Raw genomic sequence first — 22531 nt, 5'->3', positions numbered from 1 at the left:
CATTTACATTTTCCACACTGTCCCAACTTCATTGGAATTGGGGTTTGTATAGCATATTCTCCAATGACCAAGAATCATATAGGCATATATGTACACGCAGACAGCGGTTTACACATGCACACCAACAGTCACTGAATGAAAATCAATCTCACTCTGGCTAAATGAAGGTCAGCAATGTGTACCACTACACTATGAGTGACATGACATAAACAATAATTGAATAGATTTCAAATTGATTTGAGTGGTAGTGTTTTCAAATGATCCCGCGACCGTAGTGAGGGTAAGCATCTCAGAAAATGGATGGATGAATGTTTACAAATGGCTCTAAGCTGTGGTTCCAACATTTTAAAGAGTTGGACAGTATCAGATTTGCTTTGTTATACAGTATATGTCCCTGTTTAACATTATAAGCCCTCTCATCCTGAGGCAGGGTGGAATTTTGAGTTAAGGTTAGCTTGCAAATGATTTCCAGCATTAAAAAAAAAAATCTATATAATCCTAGAGTCTGCAGTGACATTTTAAAGTAAATATTCCCATGGTATATAGCAGTAAATTGTTTACAAGACTCACAGTGTTTCTGAAGATGAGGTTCCAGCCATCAAAGGGGATGTCCAGTGGGTCCCATTGTACCTCTACAGATGTCGCACGCACTGTCTTGAACTTCAATCCCTCAGGCTCAGGAAGGTCTGGGATGATTAGGAACTGTTAATTTTTAACATTTTGTATAAGCTTGAGACTGTTTTATTGTTACTTATAAACTGGAAATCTCATACGTGTTGCCACCCTGGCGGTAACAGGAATGCTCCTCTTGTTATTGAGAATAGCATAGACACTGATCAGGTACTCAATGCCTGGTTCGAGCTCTCTAATAGTGGCCTTCTTCTGGTCGCCGGGCACCCGCACATCCAGCTCCAGACCTCCAGGGGCTGTGGGACTGTAGGTGATGAGGTACCCCGTCACACGCATCTCATTCTCCCAAGACAGATCCACTGTCTCAGGTGTGACCTCTTCCACAGTTAGGTCCTTTGGCGGTGAAACTGTGGACAAACAGAGAAAGTCCATGCTATGCACAAAATGGAAACACTCAAAAACTAGGAAACCCATTTCGACAGAACTGGAAACATTTGGCATGGATTGAGGAAAAACACACACTTCTTTATTGCTTTTTTTTGATGGGGGTCACAGAAAATGCCCTTAGGGCAAGAGAAAGAGTACAGTCTGGAGTGGTCCCAAGTCAATCACAGTGTGATAAGGAATGGGGCAGTGACTTGGTATTGAACCTGGGCCTGATGCCTGAAAAGCAGCTACACTATGTAAGCTTCTACATTACCAGTGGGCTCTGAATGTGGACCAATAATTTTTTTTCTCCTTTGGTTGTTTGGTAGCTGTAAACCATTTTATAATGAGCATTATTGCCACCTACTGTACAGTATTGTATTTTATTTTTGAATGTAACCTTGGCAATTCTTTGCTTTGGTGTTACCAAAAGAAAACTTTATTATGTTTAATTACAGATTTTCAGCCTTGGTGGAGATCTGCACTGTAAGAAAGTTATTCTAGTTCTACATACGAATGTATTAATACTCAAAGAATGGTTGTTTGTCTCTGTGTATCCTTGGCGACTAGTTGATGGTGAACCTGCCTCTTGCCCAAAATTCAGCTATTATGAATTGAGGAGGATTAGTGGCACAAAGAATGGATGGATAGATGGATGGATAGATGGATGGATAGATGGATGAATTTACAAAACGAAATATCTGTAAACTTGAAACATTTTAACAAGTTAAAGGGAAAAAGTAACAATAAGTGCAATTTGATTTGTTCACAAGAATCCGAAAGAGAATCTTTTTTTTTGTTTGTCCCACAATCGTAAGGATGGCTAGTCAAGTGGTGGAGATAGTGTCCAATCTACATTCATACATTGGATGTTTAAGGTGAATGCCATTGAGACCTGAGTAGCAAATTAATTGCAAGCAGTTTAAAAAGCACAGTATCTGAAAGACAAAGTAATGATTGAGACATTGTCCTTACCAGCAGAGCAGTCTTCACCAATGAAACCCTCATTGCAGACACACACTCCATTTTCACAGCGTCCCTGGTTCTGGCAGTCCCCAGGGCAGGTTATGATGGAGCAATCGAGCCCAGTGAAGCCTTCATAGCACACACAGATGCCATCATTGCAATATCCTCTGTCCAGACAGTTTTTGAGACAGGTCTTCTCACTGCAGTCATCACCAGTGAAACCCTTGTGACAAATACATTGGCCGTTCACACAGTGGCCACGGCCGAGACAGTTATTGGGGCAGGTCAGCTCACCACAGCCTTTACCCGTAAAACCAGCGAAGCACACACACTTTCCATCTACACACTCCCCACGTCCCATGCAATCTTTGGGACAGGTCTTGATGCTGCAGTCCTCGCCAGTGAACCCTTTATCACATATGCATTGGCCAGAAACACAGCGCCCACGATCTAGGCAGTTGTTAGGGCAGGACAGCTCACTACAGTCCTCACCTTGGTATTCTTCATCACACAAACATTCTCCATTTATACACAGGCCTTTGTTGCTGCAGTTTTCAGGGCATGAAAGAACAGAGCAGTCTTCACCCTCAAAACCTGGGTCACAGATACATTTCCCGTTGAAGCAATGCCCTCGCTCATTGCAGTTTTGGGGACAGGTGAGCTTGGAACAATCTTCTCCACTGTAGCCGCTCTGACACACACACTGTCCGTTCACACACATGCCCCGGTTGTTACAGTTGCCAGGACAAGTGAGATCACCACAGTCTTCTCCGGTGAAGCCATCATCACAGAAGCAAGTGCCGTTGACGCAGCGTCCACGGTCGTAGCAGTCATTTGGACAGATGAGTTCAGAGCAGTCAAAGCCCGTCCAAGGCTCATCGCAGACACACTCGTCATCAACGCAACGTCCACGACCCAGACAGTTGTTGAGGCAGTTTGTCTGGGAGCAGTCCTCACCAATGAAGCCCTCCTCGCACAGACAAGACCCTTCAACACAATGACCGTAATCACCACAGTCCAGCAGGCAAAGCTCTGCGCTGCAGTCATCCCCACTGAAGCCTTCAAAGCATTCACATTTCCCATCCACACAGCGGCCCTGGTCCTGGCAGTCATTGGGGCATTCAGGTTCTGTACAGTTGGGGCCTTTCCACCCTGGCTCACATACACAGCTGCAGGTGTCAGTGCTCCAATTCCCACGGCCATTACAGTAAGGCTTTGTGGCAACCTCTCCTGATAGATGAGAAGTAAGCATATAGACATATTTTAATTTAAAAACAGATTTTGGACACACAGAAATCTACTAAAGAAAAGCATTATTAATCATTTTTTAAAGCTCTAAACTTACTGAAACCCTGAGGGTAATCAGTGATTACAACTTATTTTTTTTGTTTTATTTTAATCAAACTAAGACGGATAAGTTAATATGGAACGACATTCTCTGGAAGCGTATCACATTTGGCACCCTACACACAGGTGATCCAAATACAAGGGCTCTCTCAATATTAGTGTGGTTGTAGTTTAATGCAGCTGCATCTTATTAATAGCTCTCCCAAAAGATTCAGAGCAGTTCTACTCGACTGTCAACTACAATAAAAACCATACTGTATAGTTCAAGCAAAACTAGAAAAATATCATCTTTGTAAAGACACGCTGTTTGACACAGTACTTTTATTGGATTTCATTAGATTAGAAGTACCCAGTGTTGGTGTTGCTTCAAAGCACACTGGTACAATTTATGTATCAAACTAGAACATTGACAATCTTTTTTTTTTTTGTCAGTAGACAGCACTGAAGAATAGTGAGAAGTAATTTGCATTTAAAAGTTTGCCACTGAGCTTTTGATTTGACATCTACAGTAAGATATGTTTACACAGGATATGAAGTTTTAAGTTTATGTTTGAATTGCTGGAACAGTTGTGATGGATATCCTTGTCTTTATTTTTCATGCATGCCTTTGAGTAATTATTTTAAAATACATTTATTTATATCACATACACGACATCAAACCCCTCATAGAGTGTTTTATATTAACCTACCAGTAATTTGAGATCCACAGCAACCTGCCCCACTGCCACATTGCTCTCTCAGACTGGAAAGTTCTGACTCCAACATCTCCAGTCTGTTCAGGATTTCTTTTATATCAGGTGGCTGGTTGTTGCAGCCACACGCCTGCTTGGGGATATTGATGCGGTGGGTAAAGACGATCTGATTGTCACCGTCCACCGTGTGCTCCATGTACTCAGTGTTTTGCATGTCCAGTGGGTTATTCTTGTGATTGGGCACGGTGCCGCCAGGTGACTCGAGGTCCACGGAACAGAGGGATGTGGAGGGAACATTTATGTTGTAGACGTGGTTGAAGACAACTGGTTGGTCAGGGTTTGGTAGTGTGAGGTTCTCTTGGTTCTTCTTAGGCATTAGAGCCTCTCTGCGATGCCGTATGACCTTCTTTACCAGGCCAGCAGTGGAGGGCTCGAGGACCATGGCCACAACCACGCAGCCCAAGATGAGGCCTTTCATCCCCATGATGACCTTCCACTAGCACCAAGAGTGGACTCGATAATTATTCCAATTCTTCTTTTGTGACCTTTCATCAAAACAGAAAACATTGAAAACAGAGGGGACGGGAAAGGAGGAATATTTGATTTACTCTTTTCTTGACCATTATGCCGAATAAATATTAATATGCATACATACATTTTGCATATTGTATGTGTAACAAATTGTATCAATCTAAACATAATAGTGTACAGTATATGTACATATTGTCACTCTTGGGCGGAAACCTCCTATGTCCAAGTTTGGTCAATTTCATATTTTTTTACAAACTGATACAAATGGTCAGTCCAAATGTGGGTCTGTTATTATTATTATTATTAATATATATATATTTTTTTACATATTATTGACCAATATCTAAAGTGTTAAAAATGACTTGCTCTCTTTGATGATGCCATGTTTATGGAAAAATGAAAGTGCAGTTTTTTTGTTTTCCTGAAAAGTGATGGTTTTAAACATATGAGGATTTTGCCAATGCCAGCAATATGTATTCATAATCTATTGTCAATATTTATCAATGTATTTTTGTAGCTTAAAATGCCAATTTGAATGTACAATACTATATCACATACTATACATGCAGTGAACAGGCGTTGGGGAATAACTAACTACGTGTAACTAGGTTACGTACTTTAATTGAAAAATTACATTACTCGGAGAAAATGTTTCATTAAATTACAGTTGCTTTTAGAAAATTTCCATGATTACAATTATAGTTACAATTGGAAAAAAGCTGCAAAATCTCTGATTTGTTTTCATATCACTTCCATCTTCTAAAGCCAACGCTTGTGATTGTCTCTCTCGTCATGTGCAGTCCACAGACCCTCACCAACAAAGGCGTCTCCTCCCTGCTGCGCTGGTGCGACACTTGGCCAGTCAAGTCAGGACAATGGACAGGGTGCTCGCGACACCCACAGGCGACGGAACTGCCGCGGGTTCATTAACCACAGTATTTACCGGACTTGACTGTGATTTAATATTTTAAGAACTTTACATGAACGCCACGAGTGACTGCATTTCTGCAAAACTTGAATGTCTGATGTTGAATCTGTTGTCAACTGAACCAGATGAAATGTTTCACTCCACACCACACAAATGCCACATTGCAAATATCACAGTGTTCTCAACAATCACATTACACTTGAAACATTCGTTACAGGGATTAAAGTGGATGGGCGTGGTACAATGCAAAGCAGGAACAATGGTCTTGTTATCTTAAATCCATCCATCCATCCATCCATCCATTTTCTGAGCCGCTTCTCTTCACTAGGGTCGCGGGTGTGCTGGAGCCTATCTCAGCTGTCATCGGGCAGGAGGCGGGGTACACCCTGAACTGGTTGCCAGCCAATCGCAGGGCACATACAAACAAATAACCATCCGCACTCACATTCACACCTACGGGCAATTTAGATTATCCAATTCATGCATGTTTTTGGGATGTGGGAGGAAACCGGAGTGCCCGGAGAAAACCCACGCAGGCACGGGGAGAACATGCAAACTCCACACAGGCGGGGCCGGGGATTGAACCCGTGTCCTTAGAACTGTGAGGCTGACGCGCTAACCAGTCGCTCACCGTGCCGCCATCTTAAATCCAATAATTAATATTTTTTCCACTTGTTTTAAACCACAAAATAATACTAAAATGGAAAAGTAACACTCAGAGGCGGTCCAGCTTCCCCTTTGGTCCTGAAGGTGATGGGAAAAGAAGGGGGGTAAGACACCACCCCCTTTTGTCTCGCTCCGTCCATAAAAAGGTCGGCGCTATGCTCTCTCAGGCTCAGCTCTTGTCTCGTCCAACTGACTTGCCGAAGACTGGCCCCGCTCGGAAGCCCACCACACCATAAGGTGAGCGCTCCGAACTACCCTTTTTGGGGGCCTGAGCACACCCCGTTGGGGACGGAAGCGGGTACTACACGTCCGCTCCGAACGTCTTGCGAGCAGAGACACCTGGGCTCCGGCCGTCCTGCCAGGGTTTTTGTGCTCCCTTTTTCCTTTTTCTTCCTCCTTCCCGGCAAATCCACCTTTTCCCCGTGCGGACTGCGCCGGCCGAACACCTGGAGGTTTTACCTGCCTGCCTCAATCGTGTTCAAGACATGTAATTCCAACATTGCTACTAAAAGTACAGATTCGTGCATATTTGGGTTTAAATGAATGAGAACAGGAATCCCCAGCTACATGCATTCACTTCACTTTCATTCCACCCTCATATCACAAGTCAATTTTCTTTGCCAATGTTCGTCTGTACTTTGTTTGTTTTGTTTTGGTTTCCTGTATTATTTCCCTTTTGTAGATTCCCCATGTTAGATCTCATAAAATTTCGTATAAAATTCACTACCTGCATTATTGTGTGTGTTTGGGTTCGAAGAACAAAACGTCTGGCCGTCGAGAACTCTTTAAAACTTCAGAAAGTATAGCAACCTTCAGATTACGAGATTGATAAAAAGGTTTCTTGTCACTTTCCCTAAATTTTACCCACACAAAAAGTGATGTGGTTCCCCTTTTACTAGATAAAATAGTTTGATTTATAACGCTGTAATTTAAAATTATGCTAAACCAGAAGTAACACAGACATCGCTTCCAGCTCATTCTTTTCTCCTAAATTAATTAAATTTTTATTTAACCTGTATACGCTACAACAGTAATCGACCGAGAACATTAGTCAAGTATAACATTCAAGGACCATAAGACATTTTCCTATTGGCTATAAATTGACTTATAAAATAAGAATATAAAAAATAATAATGGTGTTACCAGCGGCACGGTGGTCGACTGGTTAGAGCGTCAGCCTCACAGTTCTGAGGACCCGGGTTCAATCCCCGGCCCCGCCTGTGTGGAGTTTGCATGTTCTCCCCATGCCTGCGTGGGTTTTCTCCGGGCACTCGGGTTTCCTCCCACATCCCAAAAACATGCATTAAGTAGAGACTCTAAATTGCCTGTAGGTGTGACTGTGAATGTGAATGTGAATGTGAGTGCGAATGGTTATTTGTTTCTATGTGCCATGCAATTGGCTGGCGACCAGTTCAGGGTGTACCCCGCCTCCTGCCCGATGACAGCTGGGATAGGCTTCAGCATGCCCGCGACCCGAGTGAGGAGAAGCGGCTCAGAAAATGGATGGATGGATGTTGTTCCCATTTTTTAATATTCTGTACTCCCTAAATGTTTCTACGTAGAGGATATTGGTAATTACCATTGGTGTTAATTTAGTTGTCAGTTGTGGCATAAACATTGGGAGATGGTCTAATAAATTATTAGAGTATTACTAGTTATAATTATCATTTTCCTTCTTTTTTTTTTATTACAAGAGTAAGCTAACCATACAAAAGTAATTTTCTTTCAAAAGCTAAAAGGTACTTTTTTTTCTAAGAGGAGACATGCAGTACTTTCCACATTCCGCCCAGTTCAATGAGTGCCTACTATTTGGATGGTGTGTGACCATGGAGATCTGAAAATGTCTTTTTTGACTATACAAAGACAATACCTGCATGGTGTCTCCTCTGGAGATGAAAGCTGACAGAGTAATATGGCTAAACCATCTGTGGGCTGCCTGTAAAGCACACCAGTCTGCAGCTTCCCAGCTACCTGGAAAATAGCAGGTCAGCATGCCCAAACAGCCTTCCCGGCAACCACTGGGGCTTCTTTTAGTTGTGTAACATGATTCTTATTACCTTTTACCAATCCTCTCTGAGAGACGATTTGTTTAAAAGGTCTGATGGAAAATTTTGCTTAGCTTGTGCCTTTGAGGGCTTCTTTAAAACTGTTCTCTTGCTTGTTAAAACTGCGTGTTATTTATTTTGATGAGTACCAGATTAATAATCATTTGCAGACTGTCTTTGTTGAGCGCAACCAGTTCAGGACACACACACACAAACACACGGATGCACAAAAACACAGTTGCAAGAAAAAGTTTATGAACCCTTTAGAATTAATTAGATTTCTGCACAAAGTGGACATGAGCTGAACTTCATTTGTTTCACTGTCTGCTTAAACTAGTACCACAAATACAAAATAAAAGTATTAACCCCGAAACCATATAGGTCAAACTCAGGCCCGGGGGCCAAATTTGGCCCACAATGTAATTATATTTGGCCTGCAAGACCATATCAAATGTGTATTAGAGTTGACCCGCCAGTACATAGCACATGTGCCACTAATATTACAAATCCCAGAATGCTTTGCGCGTGTGTTGGCCCATCAGTCTAGAGCGGCGAGCGCCCCTTCCCTTTCTGTCGCAGTCGTTAGCAACTATGCTCCCAGTCCCCTCGAGCAAATTTACACTTCCCTTTCCCAAAAATGGCCAAAAGAAAGATGGAAAACAGTTAACTTCCAAGACGGAGGCCGATTGTCTGTTAACTAAAGTAAAAGACCGACCTGTTTGTCGAGTGCAGAGCAACGTGGCTGTAACAAAGAATATAACATAATTGTTTTTTTTTAAAATGCTCTTTATCAACCCCTAGGCAGGGACTGTTAATTGTTTGAAGTTTGGGTTTTTATTGAAGAACATTCTTATTTTTTTTGGGTTGTTTAGTTGTTGGCCTTTGAAAAAAGATTTACATAAAAAGAAAGGTAGTTGGAGATAGATAAATAGAAGATGGAGAGACAAAAGAATTCATGTTATCTATTTAAATACAAAACAACAAACAAATCACACTGATGTCTTTTATCGCAAATTTGATTTCTCGTGTTTATAATATTAAAGTTTGTTTTTCCAGATTCAATGTTTAACCAAAATGTAAGTTTGTTGTCATATGATAAACTTGAACACTAAATTTCTGCAGAGAAGGGAAACATGCACATCGCAGTGATTTTTCATTAAATATTGAGTTTGGCCCACGACATTGTTCCAATTTTTAATTTTTACCCACTGTGAATTTGAGTTTGACACCAATGCCGCAGGCGAATAACTTCCCTGAATAAGGAGGCTTTTCATCAGTAGCTCATTCGTAAAGACTTGTGCTTTCGAGTTCAAGGGCTATTGCTCTAGTTCCGCTGTGGACAAATGTGAAAATAAAAAGGCAACTAGTTGCTGGAGGAATGCTAGTTTGGTTCCTGGCTACTGGTGAGCTGCCCTAAAGCAAGTGCCCACGTCCCGCTCAAGAGTTGCAGCACTCTTTGTGCACTCCTTTCACTCTGACATCTCTCCTTGCATGCCTGCATGTGTGTAATCTGGGTTGTTATCGTGTGCAATGCAAAAAAATATACAGCAGAGTGTAAATTTAATATTCCCTCGAGGGATTATAATGAATATTAAAAAAGAATAATAAAAAAAAAAACCCACCAGTTTTGAGTTTGCTATTTTGCTAGTTTCATTGCCTGATGTGAACAATGCCTCACACAGAAGAGCTCTCGGAAGACATAGGATTAAAAATTCTTGACTTGCATGAAGCTGGAAAGTGTTACAAAGTATATTAACACTAAGCCTGTTTATCAGAACATAGTTGCACAGAGTTTCTATAAATTGAGAATGCTCATCACAGTTAACGACTCTCTCTAGAAATGGCTGTCTTGGAAAGATGACTAACAGTACAGCACCCAATGCTCAATGAGGCGAAGAGGGATCACGGACACCATGGAGGAAGCCACATTCGTTGGAAAAAACTACAACATAGCCAGAGGTTTGAACTTTGCACTTGAGCAACTGGAGGTTCCACAACAATACTGGCAAAGTATTCTGTAGACATACAAAACCAAAATTAAGTTGTTTGAAAGGAATGCACAATGCTGCTATATGTGCAAATAAAAAAGGCACAGCACACAACCCTCAAAACCAAATCCCCAAAAGGGAAGTATGGTTTGGGATTGCTTTGCGACCTCAGAGCCTGGACTGGTAGCTGTTATCAACAGAAAAATAATTTACATGTTTATCAAGACATTTGACAGGACAATATAAGACCACCTGTCAGCCAATTGAAGCTCGACAGAGGATGGCCAAAAAGACAGAAGAAAGTCAACAAAATAATGTCTTTAACAGAGTGGCCCAGTGAGTCCTCATCTCAACCCGATTTAGATAATGTGGCATGACTTCAAGAGAATGATCCCTATCAGATATCCCAAGAATATTGCTCATCTGAAACTAGTCTCCCTCCACTTATTGCTGCCAAAGCAGGGTCAATCAGTTATTCAATCTAAAAGTTCACCTCCTTTTTTCACTTTGCAACTTTTTTTGGGTGTGATTTTAACCTGGCGGAACTTGGAAAGACTCAGAAGATCATCAATAACACTTTATCAACTCAACTCCAGTTGTTTTCTTGAGCTTTAGGTCACACACTTACCTCAATTTACAGGAGCTTTTGGTGAAGTCAATAACCAAAAATCAACGGCAATCGGAGCGATAATGTAATGATGGTGTTACAAGTCAGACCAAACTCGACTACTCAGTGAATAACAAACAGTATTTTCATCTAACACTATACCTTATCAGTGGTGTCTCAGATCTTCACTTACCTGTAAGCTCTAATCATTACGGACAATAAAATCGTTCATCCATTACTTAGCTAATGCGTCATTATTAGTAATGCTTTGTGACATGATTCGTCATCAACATCAACAGATCATTTTAACTGTAATAGTGATGTTTAGGTGCTATTTTTAGTGAAAACATTGGAATGTATAATTGTTTGTGTGGTACAGTATTCATTTAAGCAGACTGTGTTTGTCTATTGCTGAGACTTCGATGAAGATTAAATCACATTTGATGAAAATGTATGCAGAAATCCATGCAATTACAACGGGTTCACATAAATTTTCTTGCAAGTGCATATATATATATATATATATATATATATATATATATATATATATATATATATATACACACACAATCCCAATATCAATGATGTTGGGATGTTGTCCATCCATCCATCCATTTTCTGAGCCGCTTCTTCTCACGAGGGTCGCGGGCGTGCTGGAGCCTATCCCAGCTATCATTGGGCAGGAGACGGGGTACACCCTGAACTGGTTGCCAGCCAATCGCAAATCATGTTTGACCTATATTTAATTGAATACACTACAAAGACAAGATATTTAATGTACGTTTGGGAACGGAGGTCACTAATTGTTGAAGCTTTGTAGGTAGAATTCTTTCCATTCTTGCTTGATGTACAGCTTAGCTGTTCAACAGTCCGGGGTCTCCGTTGTCGTCTTTTACGGTTCATAATGCGCCACACATTTTCAATGGGAGACAAGTCTGGACTCCAGGCAGGCCAGTCGAGTACCCAAACTCTTTTACTACGAAGCCATGCTGTCTTAACATGTGCAGAATGTGGTTTGGCATTGTCTTGCTGAAATAAGCAGGGAAACAAATTGAAATGTGGACTCGTCGGACCACAGAACACTTTTCCACTTTGCATCAGTCCATCTTAGATGAGCTTGTTCGTGCCCAGAGAAGCTGGCAGCGTTTCTGGGTGTTGTTGATAAATGCCTTTTGCTTTGCATAGTAGCGTTTCAAGTTTCACTCACGGATGTAGCGCCGAACTGTATTTACTGACATTGGTTTTCTGAAGTGTTCCTGAGCCCATGTGGTGATATCCTTTACACATTGATGTTGTTTTTTGATGCAGTGCTGCCTGAGGGATCGAAGGTCACGTGCATTCAATGTTGGTTTTCGGCCTTGCCGCTTATATGCAGTGATTTCTCCAGATTCTCTGAAAGTTTTGATGATATTATGGACCACAGATGATGAAATCCCTAAATTCCTTGCAATTGTACGTTGAGGAACATTGTCCTTAAACTGTTCGACTATTTTCTCACGCACTTGTTAACAAAAAGGTGAACTTCGCCCCATCTTTGCTTGTGAATGACTGAGCAATTTAGGGAAGCTCCTTTTATACCCAATCATGGCACCCACCTGTTCCCAATTAGCCTGTTCACCTGTGGGATGTTCCAAACAGGTGTTTGATGAGCATTCCTCAACTTTTTCAGTCTTTTTTTGTCACCTGTCCCAGCTTTTTTGGAATGTGTTGCAGCCATTAAATTCCAAGTTTATGATTAGTTGCTAAAAACAATAAAGTTTATCATTTTGAACATTAAATAGCTTATCTTTGTAGTGTATTCAATTAAATATAGGTTGAACATGATTTTAAAATTGTATTCTGTTTTTACTTATGTTTAACACAACGTCCCAACTCAATTGGAATTGGGGTTGTATATATATATATATATATATATACACACACAGTATATGGATCTCTGTCTTCAACTTACAGTCTTACTTTTGGGAAACAACAAAAACATTAGGAATGTTCGCCAGCCAATGTGTGTTAAGACACAGCAGGTACTGATCCAGGGCAACATGTTCAGTCCTCTCCTCTCTACATGTGACTAGGCAAGCTAACAGATGAGCTCACTGTGCAAGGATCCCAAGGCTTCACCCACCAATCGCCTGATTAGACGACGAGAGATGAGCGCTTCCATGTTGGGTAAACTGCAAATGTGATAATATAGCATGCTGCTGGGAGTGATGAGAATCTGGACCCAGGGGGGCACACAAATCCTCTCAGCATCTCAATCGCTGACACACTATGTCGCTTGTGCTCATTGGTGCATGCACCAAAGTACAGAATCACAGCTGAGTCTAAGCATCTTAAACTAGGGATAAGATCAAGAAAATGGCCAAAAAAATTGCTTTGAGTTGCAGCTCAGGTTTTAGTTCTGGCCGGATGGTTGGCTTTCTCACTTTGAAGGCTGGCTGCTCTCCACATGGACCTGTAAACAAGGCGACCCTGACAGACCAGTGCAGCTTTGTGGGAAAATCTGGCTCTGGCAAGATACCGCTTTATTCAGAAATAGATGAAACAAACTACAACAGAGTATGAGAAACATGTTTACTCTTATTCCACTGCTGGCTGCTTGGTACTGCAGTACATACAGAATTCAGAAAATCCTCCATCTAGGGAGACTGAGAAACACACATTTGATGCAAAAGAAGTGAAAATGGAGTGAACAAGTATGGTTTAAGTGTGGATTTGAAAAGAGTAAAAATAAGAGTACATACAGCGGCTGAAATAAGTATTTAAAACGTCACCAGTTTTCTCACTAAGTGTATTTCCAAAGGTGCTATTGACATGACATTTTCACCATATGTTAGGAACAACCCAAGTAATCCATACATAAAAAGTAAGTAGAACAAATAAGATCAGACATTAAGTTGTGTGTAATAATTTGAAATGACACAGGGAAACGGTATTGAACACATGAAGAAAGGGAGGTGTAAAAAGGCATGGAAAGCGAAGAAAACACCTCAAATAGATCAATAATCAAACAGCTATCCAGCCCCTTGTCAGTGCAAATGAAAATCAGCTGGTTCAGTCCTAATTGATGCCTTACAAAAAGGTCTTATTGCCAAGATGTAAGTAAAGACACATGTCATGATGGGTAAGAGCAAAGAGCTGTCTCAAGACCATCGCAAATGTTCCAGTGAGCACGGTTGGGGCCATAATACATAAGTGAAAAGCCAATCATACCACCTCGATCAGATGCTCTTCTCTCCTCGATTTCAGACAGAGGAATGCAAAGAATAATCAGAAGAGTTGTCCGAGAGCCAATGACCACCTGTGGAGAGCTTCAAAAAGACCTGGAAATAGCAGGTACTGTTTTCACAAGGAAAACAGTGAGTAATGCACTCCGCCGCCATGGCCTGTATGCACGCTCACCACGCAAGATGCCTTTGCTTAAAAAAAATAAATAAAGAGCATGTCAATTCTAGTTTAAAGTTGAAAGCTGAACAACATTTGGACACGCCAGTTAAATATTGGGAGAATATAGTCTGGTCTGATGAGAACAAAAATTAACTCTTTGGATGTCATAATGCACACCACATTTGGAGGAGAAATGGCACTGCACACCACCCAAAAAACACCACACCAACAGTGAAGTTCGGAGGTGGGAACATGATGGTGTGGGGCTGCTTTTCAGCAAATGGCACTGATAAACTTATTATTACACATTATTGAAGGAAGGATGAAAGGGCAAACGTACCGAGACATTCTTGACAAAAATCTGCTGTCATCTACGAGGATGATGACAATGAAACAAGGCGGGACATTTCATCAGGATAATGATCCAAAACTTACTACCAAGGAAACTCTCAATTACTTTCAAAGGAAAAAAATAAAACTGCTGGAATGGCCCTGCCAATCACCTGACTTGAATCTAATCGAAAATCTATCGAAAGAACTGAATCTCAAGGTCCATAAAAGAAGCCAACGAAACCTTCATGATTTGAAGACTGCTTTTGTGGCGGAATGGAATGAAAATCACACCAGTTTCTCTATACAGCAGGCGTCTTTGAAGCTATCATTGCAAACAAAAACTGTTGCACGAAGTATTAAGTAAATACCAGTTGTGTGTTCAATACTTTTCCCCTTTGTCATTTCACATTATTACACACAACTTAATTCCTGAGCTAAATTTTTCTACTTTCTTTGTCTGTATGGGTTACTTGGGTTGTTCCCAACATCTGGTGAAATGTTCATGTCGATAGCACCTTCGGAAATATATGCAGTGAGAAAAATGGTGACGTGTTAAATACTTATTTCAGCCGCTGTAAATCAGTATGGCAGAGATCAGGTGGTCCAGTAATGAGTTTAAAAGGTAGGGTAGAGGCTGAAAGCTCTGTCCCCTATGGTGGACAGAGGGAAGCGGGGACAGGCGGTGGAGGGGTGATCACGATCTGAGAGTATATGATAATAATGAGTTTTGATAGTGGGGCAAAGTTATGGATTGCCTTAAAAGGCAGGATGAGTATTTATTTTTATTACATGCCATCTGAAATGTTGCACAATTACTTTAATGTGGAGATGGGAATGACTCGGGTCAACTCGAGTTTTCAGTTTTAAGACTTGCGACTTGTTTGCCAAATAACTTAAGAAAGAATTGACTTTGGACTTAAACTACATTACTTGACAAATCATTTGGTTTAAAGTTGTAAATCTGCATTTTAATTAAGACAGTTTGCCGTTTATGTATTTATTTTTTTGAAGATAGAAAACCTTTTGGGGGTTCATTCCGCCAACCTGGCAACACAGTCTGCTTTGTTGCGCACTTCCCAGTGTGAAGTATCCACCTGCATGAACAACGATAGGAGCTCGAAAGAAAAGAAAATATGGATTCACGGAGTATGTTGTCCTTGTTCTCTCCCTCTCATTTACTAATGAGGCAAAGTGGTGTGCACTCTCGAGCAGAAAGTAGTGCCTAAAATATAATGGCAACCACTGAATGCAGAAGTGAAGTGGCGTTGCTAGCAGTCAGTTGTAGAGATACAAAGAAAAAGAAAAAAGAGAAAAAAGTGTGGAGACTTTTGCAGGCATGACGAAAGAGTCAGCGCTACAAGATGCAAAGTGCATTATAGGTCTGCTCTATGGGCTCACGTTGCATTACTATCACGGCGATAGTAAAAAAGTCGTTGACAAAAGTGCATTCCACCATTAGTAAGTACAGTACAAATGGTGAGGAGCTTCAGGTATGTGTGATTATAATTTTCATACTACTGAATGTGTTGATTGAAGTGTCATCATTAAAGTTTCATCTGTTGTGTCGGCTCTGTGATAAAGCTGTCTGCACTACTACCTTTAATCTAATGACAATTGGGAATTGTCCAGAGTCAGTGCTTCTAAAATAGATTGTTTAATTCTGAACACATGAATGGAACGGGAGATCGACAGGCGGATCGGTGCAGCGTCTGTAGTAATGCGGACTTTGTATCGGTCCGTTGTGGTGAAAAAGGAGCGAAGCCGAAAGGCGAAGCTCTCGATTTACCGGTCGATCGACGTTCCTACCCTCGCCTACGGTCACGAGCTGTGGGTCGTGACCGAAAGAACAAGATCCCGGGTACAAGCGGCCGAAATGAGTTTCCTCCGCAGGGTGTCCGGGCTCTCCCTTAGAGATAGGGTGAGGAGAAGCGGCTCAGAAAATGGATGGATGGATTTGTGAAAAAACAATTTTTTACCACTCTAATCTATGTTGCGACTGGAGCAAGATTGTTTGGCTTGACTTACGACTTGCCTAAACCAAGTAATGACCTGACCCGACTTGTTTAAAATTTAGAGGCGACTTGACTTGACTTGCTTGATTTTTTTTCCCCACAGCGACGTGGGACTTGCTTGAGCCTTGAAGGTTATGACTTGAGACTTGCTTGTGACTTGCACATGCGATTTAACAGCTTTCTTCAACCAGCCCTTGACACTGTGTCTTAAATTACATTAGTGTCGGACGTAGTCTTCTGCTAGGAAATTATAAATGTCTATTATAACCTGACAGAATAAGCATTATAATAATAGCACATTTTTGTTTACTGGGGCCAGGTTTCTGGCCCTTATCATTTAAAACTCTGAATGTCCTCTGTCTTTACATCAACCTAATTTGACAGTGTCAACATAATATGGAAATCTCACTAAATTCAACGACTTGTATTGAGGTGGTGAGACTTCAAGCCTATTACCATAGTTGTTAAAACAATTTTTAAATTTCACACCCCATTCCTACCAATCAGCCAATACATCTATTTCTTTTTTTTTTTATTTTTTTTTTTAGATATAATAAGACGTGCACGTTTTTTACCTAATGCTCCATTTTCCCGTGAGCAACAATACATACACAAACAAAACTGGGGCATTTGCTGAATAGAATGCTATTGAAATAAGAGATAGGAAAGCGTGCACCATTACTTCACACCTGGTGTTTGGTGGTCAAATGTGCAAATCCTCCTCAGGTATGCAGCAATGTGTTAACATTGTATCAAGGTGCATATTGATGGATATATTTTTTATTTAGCTCGCAAGTGTTCAAAGAGCAAATTTGTATAACAAGACAATGGGGATCCTCAGACCACTGAGAGATAGATAACCACATTCAATTTTGTGGAAACATCCCTCTTTCCGGCGGCATGGGGGACGATTGGTTATCACACCTGCCTCACAGTTCTGAAGACCGGGGTTCAAATCCCGGCCCCGCCTGCGTGGCGTTTCCATGTCCTCCCCGTGCCTGCATGGCTTTTCTCCGGGTACTCCGGTTTCCTCCCACACCCAAAAACATGCATGGGAGGTTGATTGAAGACTAAAGACAAAAAATTCTCTTCGGTGTGAATGTGAGTGCGAATGGTTGTTTGTTTCTATGAGCCCTGCCATTGGCTGGCGACCAGTTCAGAGTGTACCCCGCCTCTCGCCCTTTCTGTAAGCGGTTACAAAAAATGGATGGATGGATAACTGTTTCCCTCACACAGCCCTATCTCAATGAATGTGAATTCTCTTTCACGTGTGGATCATGTATAAATCTGTCATCAACATTTAACATCAATATACTGTAATGTAAACCACTTCAAACACATTTGCAAATAATTACCCTGTCTGTCCCTGAAGGAACATGCATCTTGTGTAAGTGTTGAATTGTAATCACATGTGATCACATGCTTCACGTCCAAAATGGTCTGTAGCAATCTCACATATCATGCTGCAGCATCCTTTGGATATAACTTTGTATTCTACCTGCCAGGCAGGTCATCATTAATAATACAAGCAAAAGTGAGAATTTCTCTCAAACTGCGCCAGTAGGTTAGGTCTTAGTAGGTTAGTGAGACTTTCTCATATGGCAGGTCCAACATAAATTAGATAAGATATTATAAGATATTGCGCTGCAAGCACTCTGCAATGGATAAACTGAGCATGATGACAACTTGCACAAGTAAATGAGATCAATTACCTAGTTCATATTATTAATTTTCCTTTATAAATATAATGATGTACAGTTTAGAGTTCTGTTTTAAACCGCTAGAGAGATTAACAATATATTTATTATAGTGTTTGTAGCTAGCAATATATGTACAACTGTACTACTATTGTGTGTAATATTTTGCCTCTTATTGTAGCAACAAAATGCAACCACGATAATCAATACATTGACAAATTAATACATATCTGACCCAAGTATTTTTCTTATTTTTTTAAAAAATAAAATATATTTCCAAATTATCAGTAGCTAAGTCTGCACAGCATCTGCTTGATATCTTGACAACAAACAAACTGAAAAATGAAGCAACACAACCCACTCGGTGTGTCAAGGCTGTAAATATTCAGTGAATACAACAGCAACCCAACTCCCTGGATGTATTATGGACAGATCTGATCGGATGCACGTTTTCTTTTAGTTTCTGAAGAATTTATCAAGTTTCTCTTGTTTTTTAGGTCGCCCATGACAAAAACTCAGTTATCTTCAACGGTGTAGAATCCCAATCTGGGTCACACTTATGACTGAATGCAGGATTACTGCCCGGCGCTCCTTTCACCTTGAGATGGCATCATACAGTGATGGACAAATACAAATAAATACATTACTGCCTCTGACCATAACTTGAAGAGCAATGCCATTTCCCCTCTAAATACAGATTTGCTGATAAATATATCTACCGCGGTCAACGTGCCTGGTAGGTGAAAGAAACCTACAGCAAGAGCAGGTGAGCATTGATTTGGCTCCTGCATCTCTACCAAGGTCATAGCTGGAGAGATAGTGAGTTGCTGAGGACAGCACTACAATTGTGAGTTATGATAATCAAACACAGAAATTAATTTCCGGGAAGAGAACTATAGCTTGAGTCGACTGCTCCATCGCGATTGATGGCTTAATTTAATGCTGCTTCTCAGAAAAGCTTTTTAACATTTTATCACCGCACGCTTTGGAGGGCACATGATATTTTCTCTTTCTGCCTGTTATGACAGATGTGGCTATCGGTGTTGTGCTGAACTACAAGAACCATTGACACCTGCATAAAAAAGATCACTGGTGTGTTCTTGGACAAAGTGATGCATTGTTGGAGAATATGACTGTGCATCGACTCCCTGAAAAACAAATTAACAGGAAAGAACCCGGGTCCTCAGAAGTGTGAGGCTGACGCTCTAACCAGACTGCCACCGTGCCACCTGTACAACTCAGTTGGAAAAAAAAAAGTGGACACCCCTCTTATAAATGGGAATGTGGCTGTGTTCAGAATTAAGCAGTCACATTCTAACTTATGTCAAATGGGGGTCGGCACGCATCTGCCCCCATTAAAAGTGATTCTGGTTAACCCCATATAAATGAAGGTGGGAGCAATTACAATTACAATTATTTCAAGGACTCAAATAAATGCCCCTCAAATATCAAACCACTTTGGATGGAATTGATGGCAGAGAGGGTAATGTTTTTTTTTTTTTAAATGTTGGTGAAAGATTAAAAAAGGCTGCAACACTTTTTCATTCAAGGCAAAAGGGCAGGCGTTTGATCACCACTTGGGGTTTATATGTGCACGTGCCGGTCTGCTATCATGTTTCGTCTTAGGATAACGTATTATTAATGGTTTGACTTGCCAAACGAATGATGAGAGGAGAGAGAATGGCGTCGACAGATCCCATCGAACTGAGGCTACTCTCATCGACTCTAAGCTCTGACCCCATTGGGTTTGACGACGCAGATAACAAGGGAGTAGTGGGGATTCATTTGCTCATAGCTGATAAGAACCGAACACACTGGATCCATGCAGGAGAAACACTGTACGGAAAGTCACTGCCAAGACTGAGCCCTAATTGGCCTGCTGGAGTGATCGAGAGCTTCAGTTAAAATGCCTGACTGATAGCATCGCCCGAAATTATTTCTTCAAGGAAAAACAATTTTCGACTTTGACAGTACAATATGGAGGATCTAAAGCGAATGACAGTGCTCACCAGGTCAACCGTGCCGCAATCAGAACTCAATCCCGTTTGTATTGTATTGTTATTTGGATGACTTCTCGCTGTGAGGCCCATCAATATTCTTTGTGGCACTTCTCCTGCAGTGCTTCCGTCTACAGCTTCTGGTCTCACTGGGTCCAGATGGAGGGGTTGGATGCAAGTCATTGTTCATCATCTTTTTAACAGTATAGGATTCTGCTTTATTAGTCTTTCCCCTTTGTGGTGCGGAGGCTTGGAAGCATTGTGCGCAGCATTTACACATCTACCTGCTGTTTTGTTGTTTTGCGTAGATCTTTGCTCTCTCCACTCCTCCAACCAGCTTTCGCATTGCACTATAATTTCTATAAAAATCTGGCATGTACCTGGCTGCCTATTGAAACGTGCTAATGACGTAAGGTGATGTTGTAGGACTTGTCTAAACGGACACCTCGGCATTCCTTCACATAATAATCAGATGCATGAATCTCAGAGAAGTTATTTTGCAAAGTTGTAACTTCTATGACCTTCTAAGATCAGACAAGTGTATTTAGGGCATGAGTGGAATCGGGGAGAGATATACTATAGATTTGTGTGAAAAGTCCTACAGTGTGACTCAAATGATTGACAAGCTGAGAGATCCCATCACTGAATATACTCACTGACCCATTTCATCTTTCTAGCTGCTTACCAAAAGAACCATTTGAAACTCTGCAAAATAAAATGCCACAATCCACACACACTATAATGAATTCATGATATAGACGGTGGAAGGATTTCATATTTTACACTTTACAGTGTATTTTTAGCATTTATTATTGAACACCTGTTCCTGACTTCCATTCAAATGAGATAGCAGGAGTAATTCTCTTTCCTCTAGAAAGGCGATGAGTGAGTTGGCAGTGATACTGGGACATCTGTTAGTCCTTGTCGGTGATGAAAGCCCAAAGTGTGTTGCGTGTCCCAATTGGGAGTGTCATGCATTCAGACACTTGTGTGAGTCTAATGACCCTAGTGCCTCAAGTCTGCTGCTCATTGGCTTCCATTGGATTCCCCCCCCCCCCCCAACTATTTTTTTTTCCTAATTGAAGTTCTTTGCCCCTTTCAAAAGGAGCCCCATCCTTCCAAGATCCATGTGGTGTATACATTGTGTGAGATTGCCGGTGGAGGAACAGTGAAGAGTTTAACACGTGTGTTCATCTGTTGGCGGTGGGCTGACCAATACAAAGCCATCCTGAATACCATTGCTTCAAGACTTCACACATTAGCATCAGAGGAACATTACAAGCCGTCTGGGATGGTTTAAACACAGAGATACATTTTTGGATGCTGGGGGCTGATCTACGTGGGTTTGTCTGGAAATGCAGTTCCACTGTACTCTTCTTTTAAACCCAAAGTCATGCGAGGATAAAATCATGGGCACTCTCAAATGAAGTCAAGGATGTATGACTCGATGATCTGTCAATTGTACTGACTACAAAGCAAATATTTTTGACAGTCTTGACCATAAGTATTACAGTATTTTAATAATTTTTAAATAACTTGCAGAGAGACTATAGCAATATGTTTACAGACTAATCTACCTGCAGAGATAATCGTATTAATGCATAAGCAATAAATACAGATAAATATATTTTTTTGTTGCATTTTTTTTAAAAGTGTGTTTGTAAGTAAAAATTCTACAGGGTAGCTTTCCGCTCCACTTATATTATCAGAGGTTGGAAATGTTCCCGGTTCCTGTAATGCAGAATAATATTTCTCATTGAGTCATTATGCAATAATAGGTATACACTGAAGACAGCAAAGGCGGCACGTTGGGCGACTGGTTAGCACATCTGCCTCACGGTTCTGAGGACCCGGGTTCAAATCCGGCCTCGCCTGTGTGGAGTTTGCATGTTCTCCCCGTGCCTGTTCTCCGGTTACTCCGGTTTCCTCCCACATCACAAAATCATGCATGGTGGGTTGACTCTAAATTGCCCGTAGGTGTGAATGTGAGTGCAAATGGTTATTTGTTTATCTGTGCCCTGCGACTGGCTGGCGACCAGTTCAGGGTGTACCCCGCCTCTAGCCTGAAGATAGCTGGGATAGGCGTCAACACGCCCGGGACCCTAATGAGGATAAGCGGAACGGAAAATGAATGAATGAATGAAGACAGCGGATACCCCATTTCTGATTGATCAAGCACATTCTGACAGACTGACAATTTTAACAATAAACACAAATAGGAGAGGCTCCACTATGAAGATTTCATCTGAAGTTTACAGTTGTTTGTGTCTTGTGGTATACTC

General features: G+C 41.2%; 1 protein-coding gene across 3 annotated transcripts in view; it reads right to left on the bottom strand.

Moving 5' to 3' along the window:
- The window catches only part of LOC133400424 (tenascin-like), a 133004-nt gene that overhangs the window by 36803 nt on the left and 73670 nt on the right, over window positions 1-22531 (bottom strand). For 2 of the 3 annotated variants that reach the window (XM_061673078.1, XM_061673077.1), the window contains exons 2-5: window positions 4059-4606; window positions 2032-3252; window positions 774-1037; window positions 571-686 (exon numbers count right to left, since the gene is read on the bottom strand). In XM_061673078.1, the coding sequence (XP_061529062.1) occupies window positions 571-686; window positions 774-1037; window positions 2032-3252; window positions 4059-4545 (2088 nt within the window). In that variant the 5' untranslated portion in view covers window positions 4546-4606. Of the gene's footprint in view, window positions 1-570; window positions 687-773; window positions 1038-2031; window positions 3253-4058; window positions 4607-22531 lie in introns of those variants that run through there. The other variant, XM_061673079.1, reaches the window with a different exon arrangement.

Source organism: Phycodurus eques, chromosome 3 (genome assembly GCF_024500275.1).
Source record: "Phycodurus eques isolate BA_2022a chromosome 3, UOR_Pequ_1.1, whole genome shotgun sequence".
NCBI classification, from domain to species: domain Eukaryota; kingdom Metazoa; phylum Chordata; class Actinopteri; order Syngnathiformes; family Syngnathidae; genus Phycodurus; species Phycodurus eques.
Note: the sequence above shows the minus strand (reverse complement) of the source record. Positions and strands in the feature narration are given on the sequence as shown.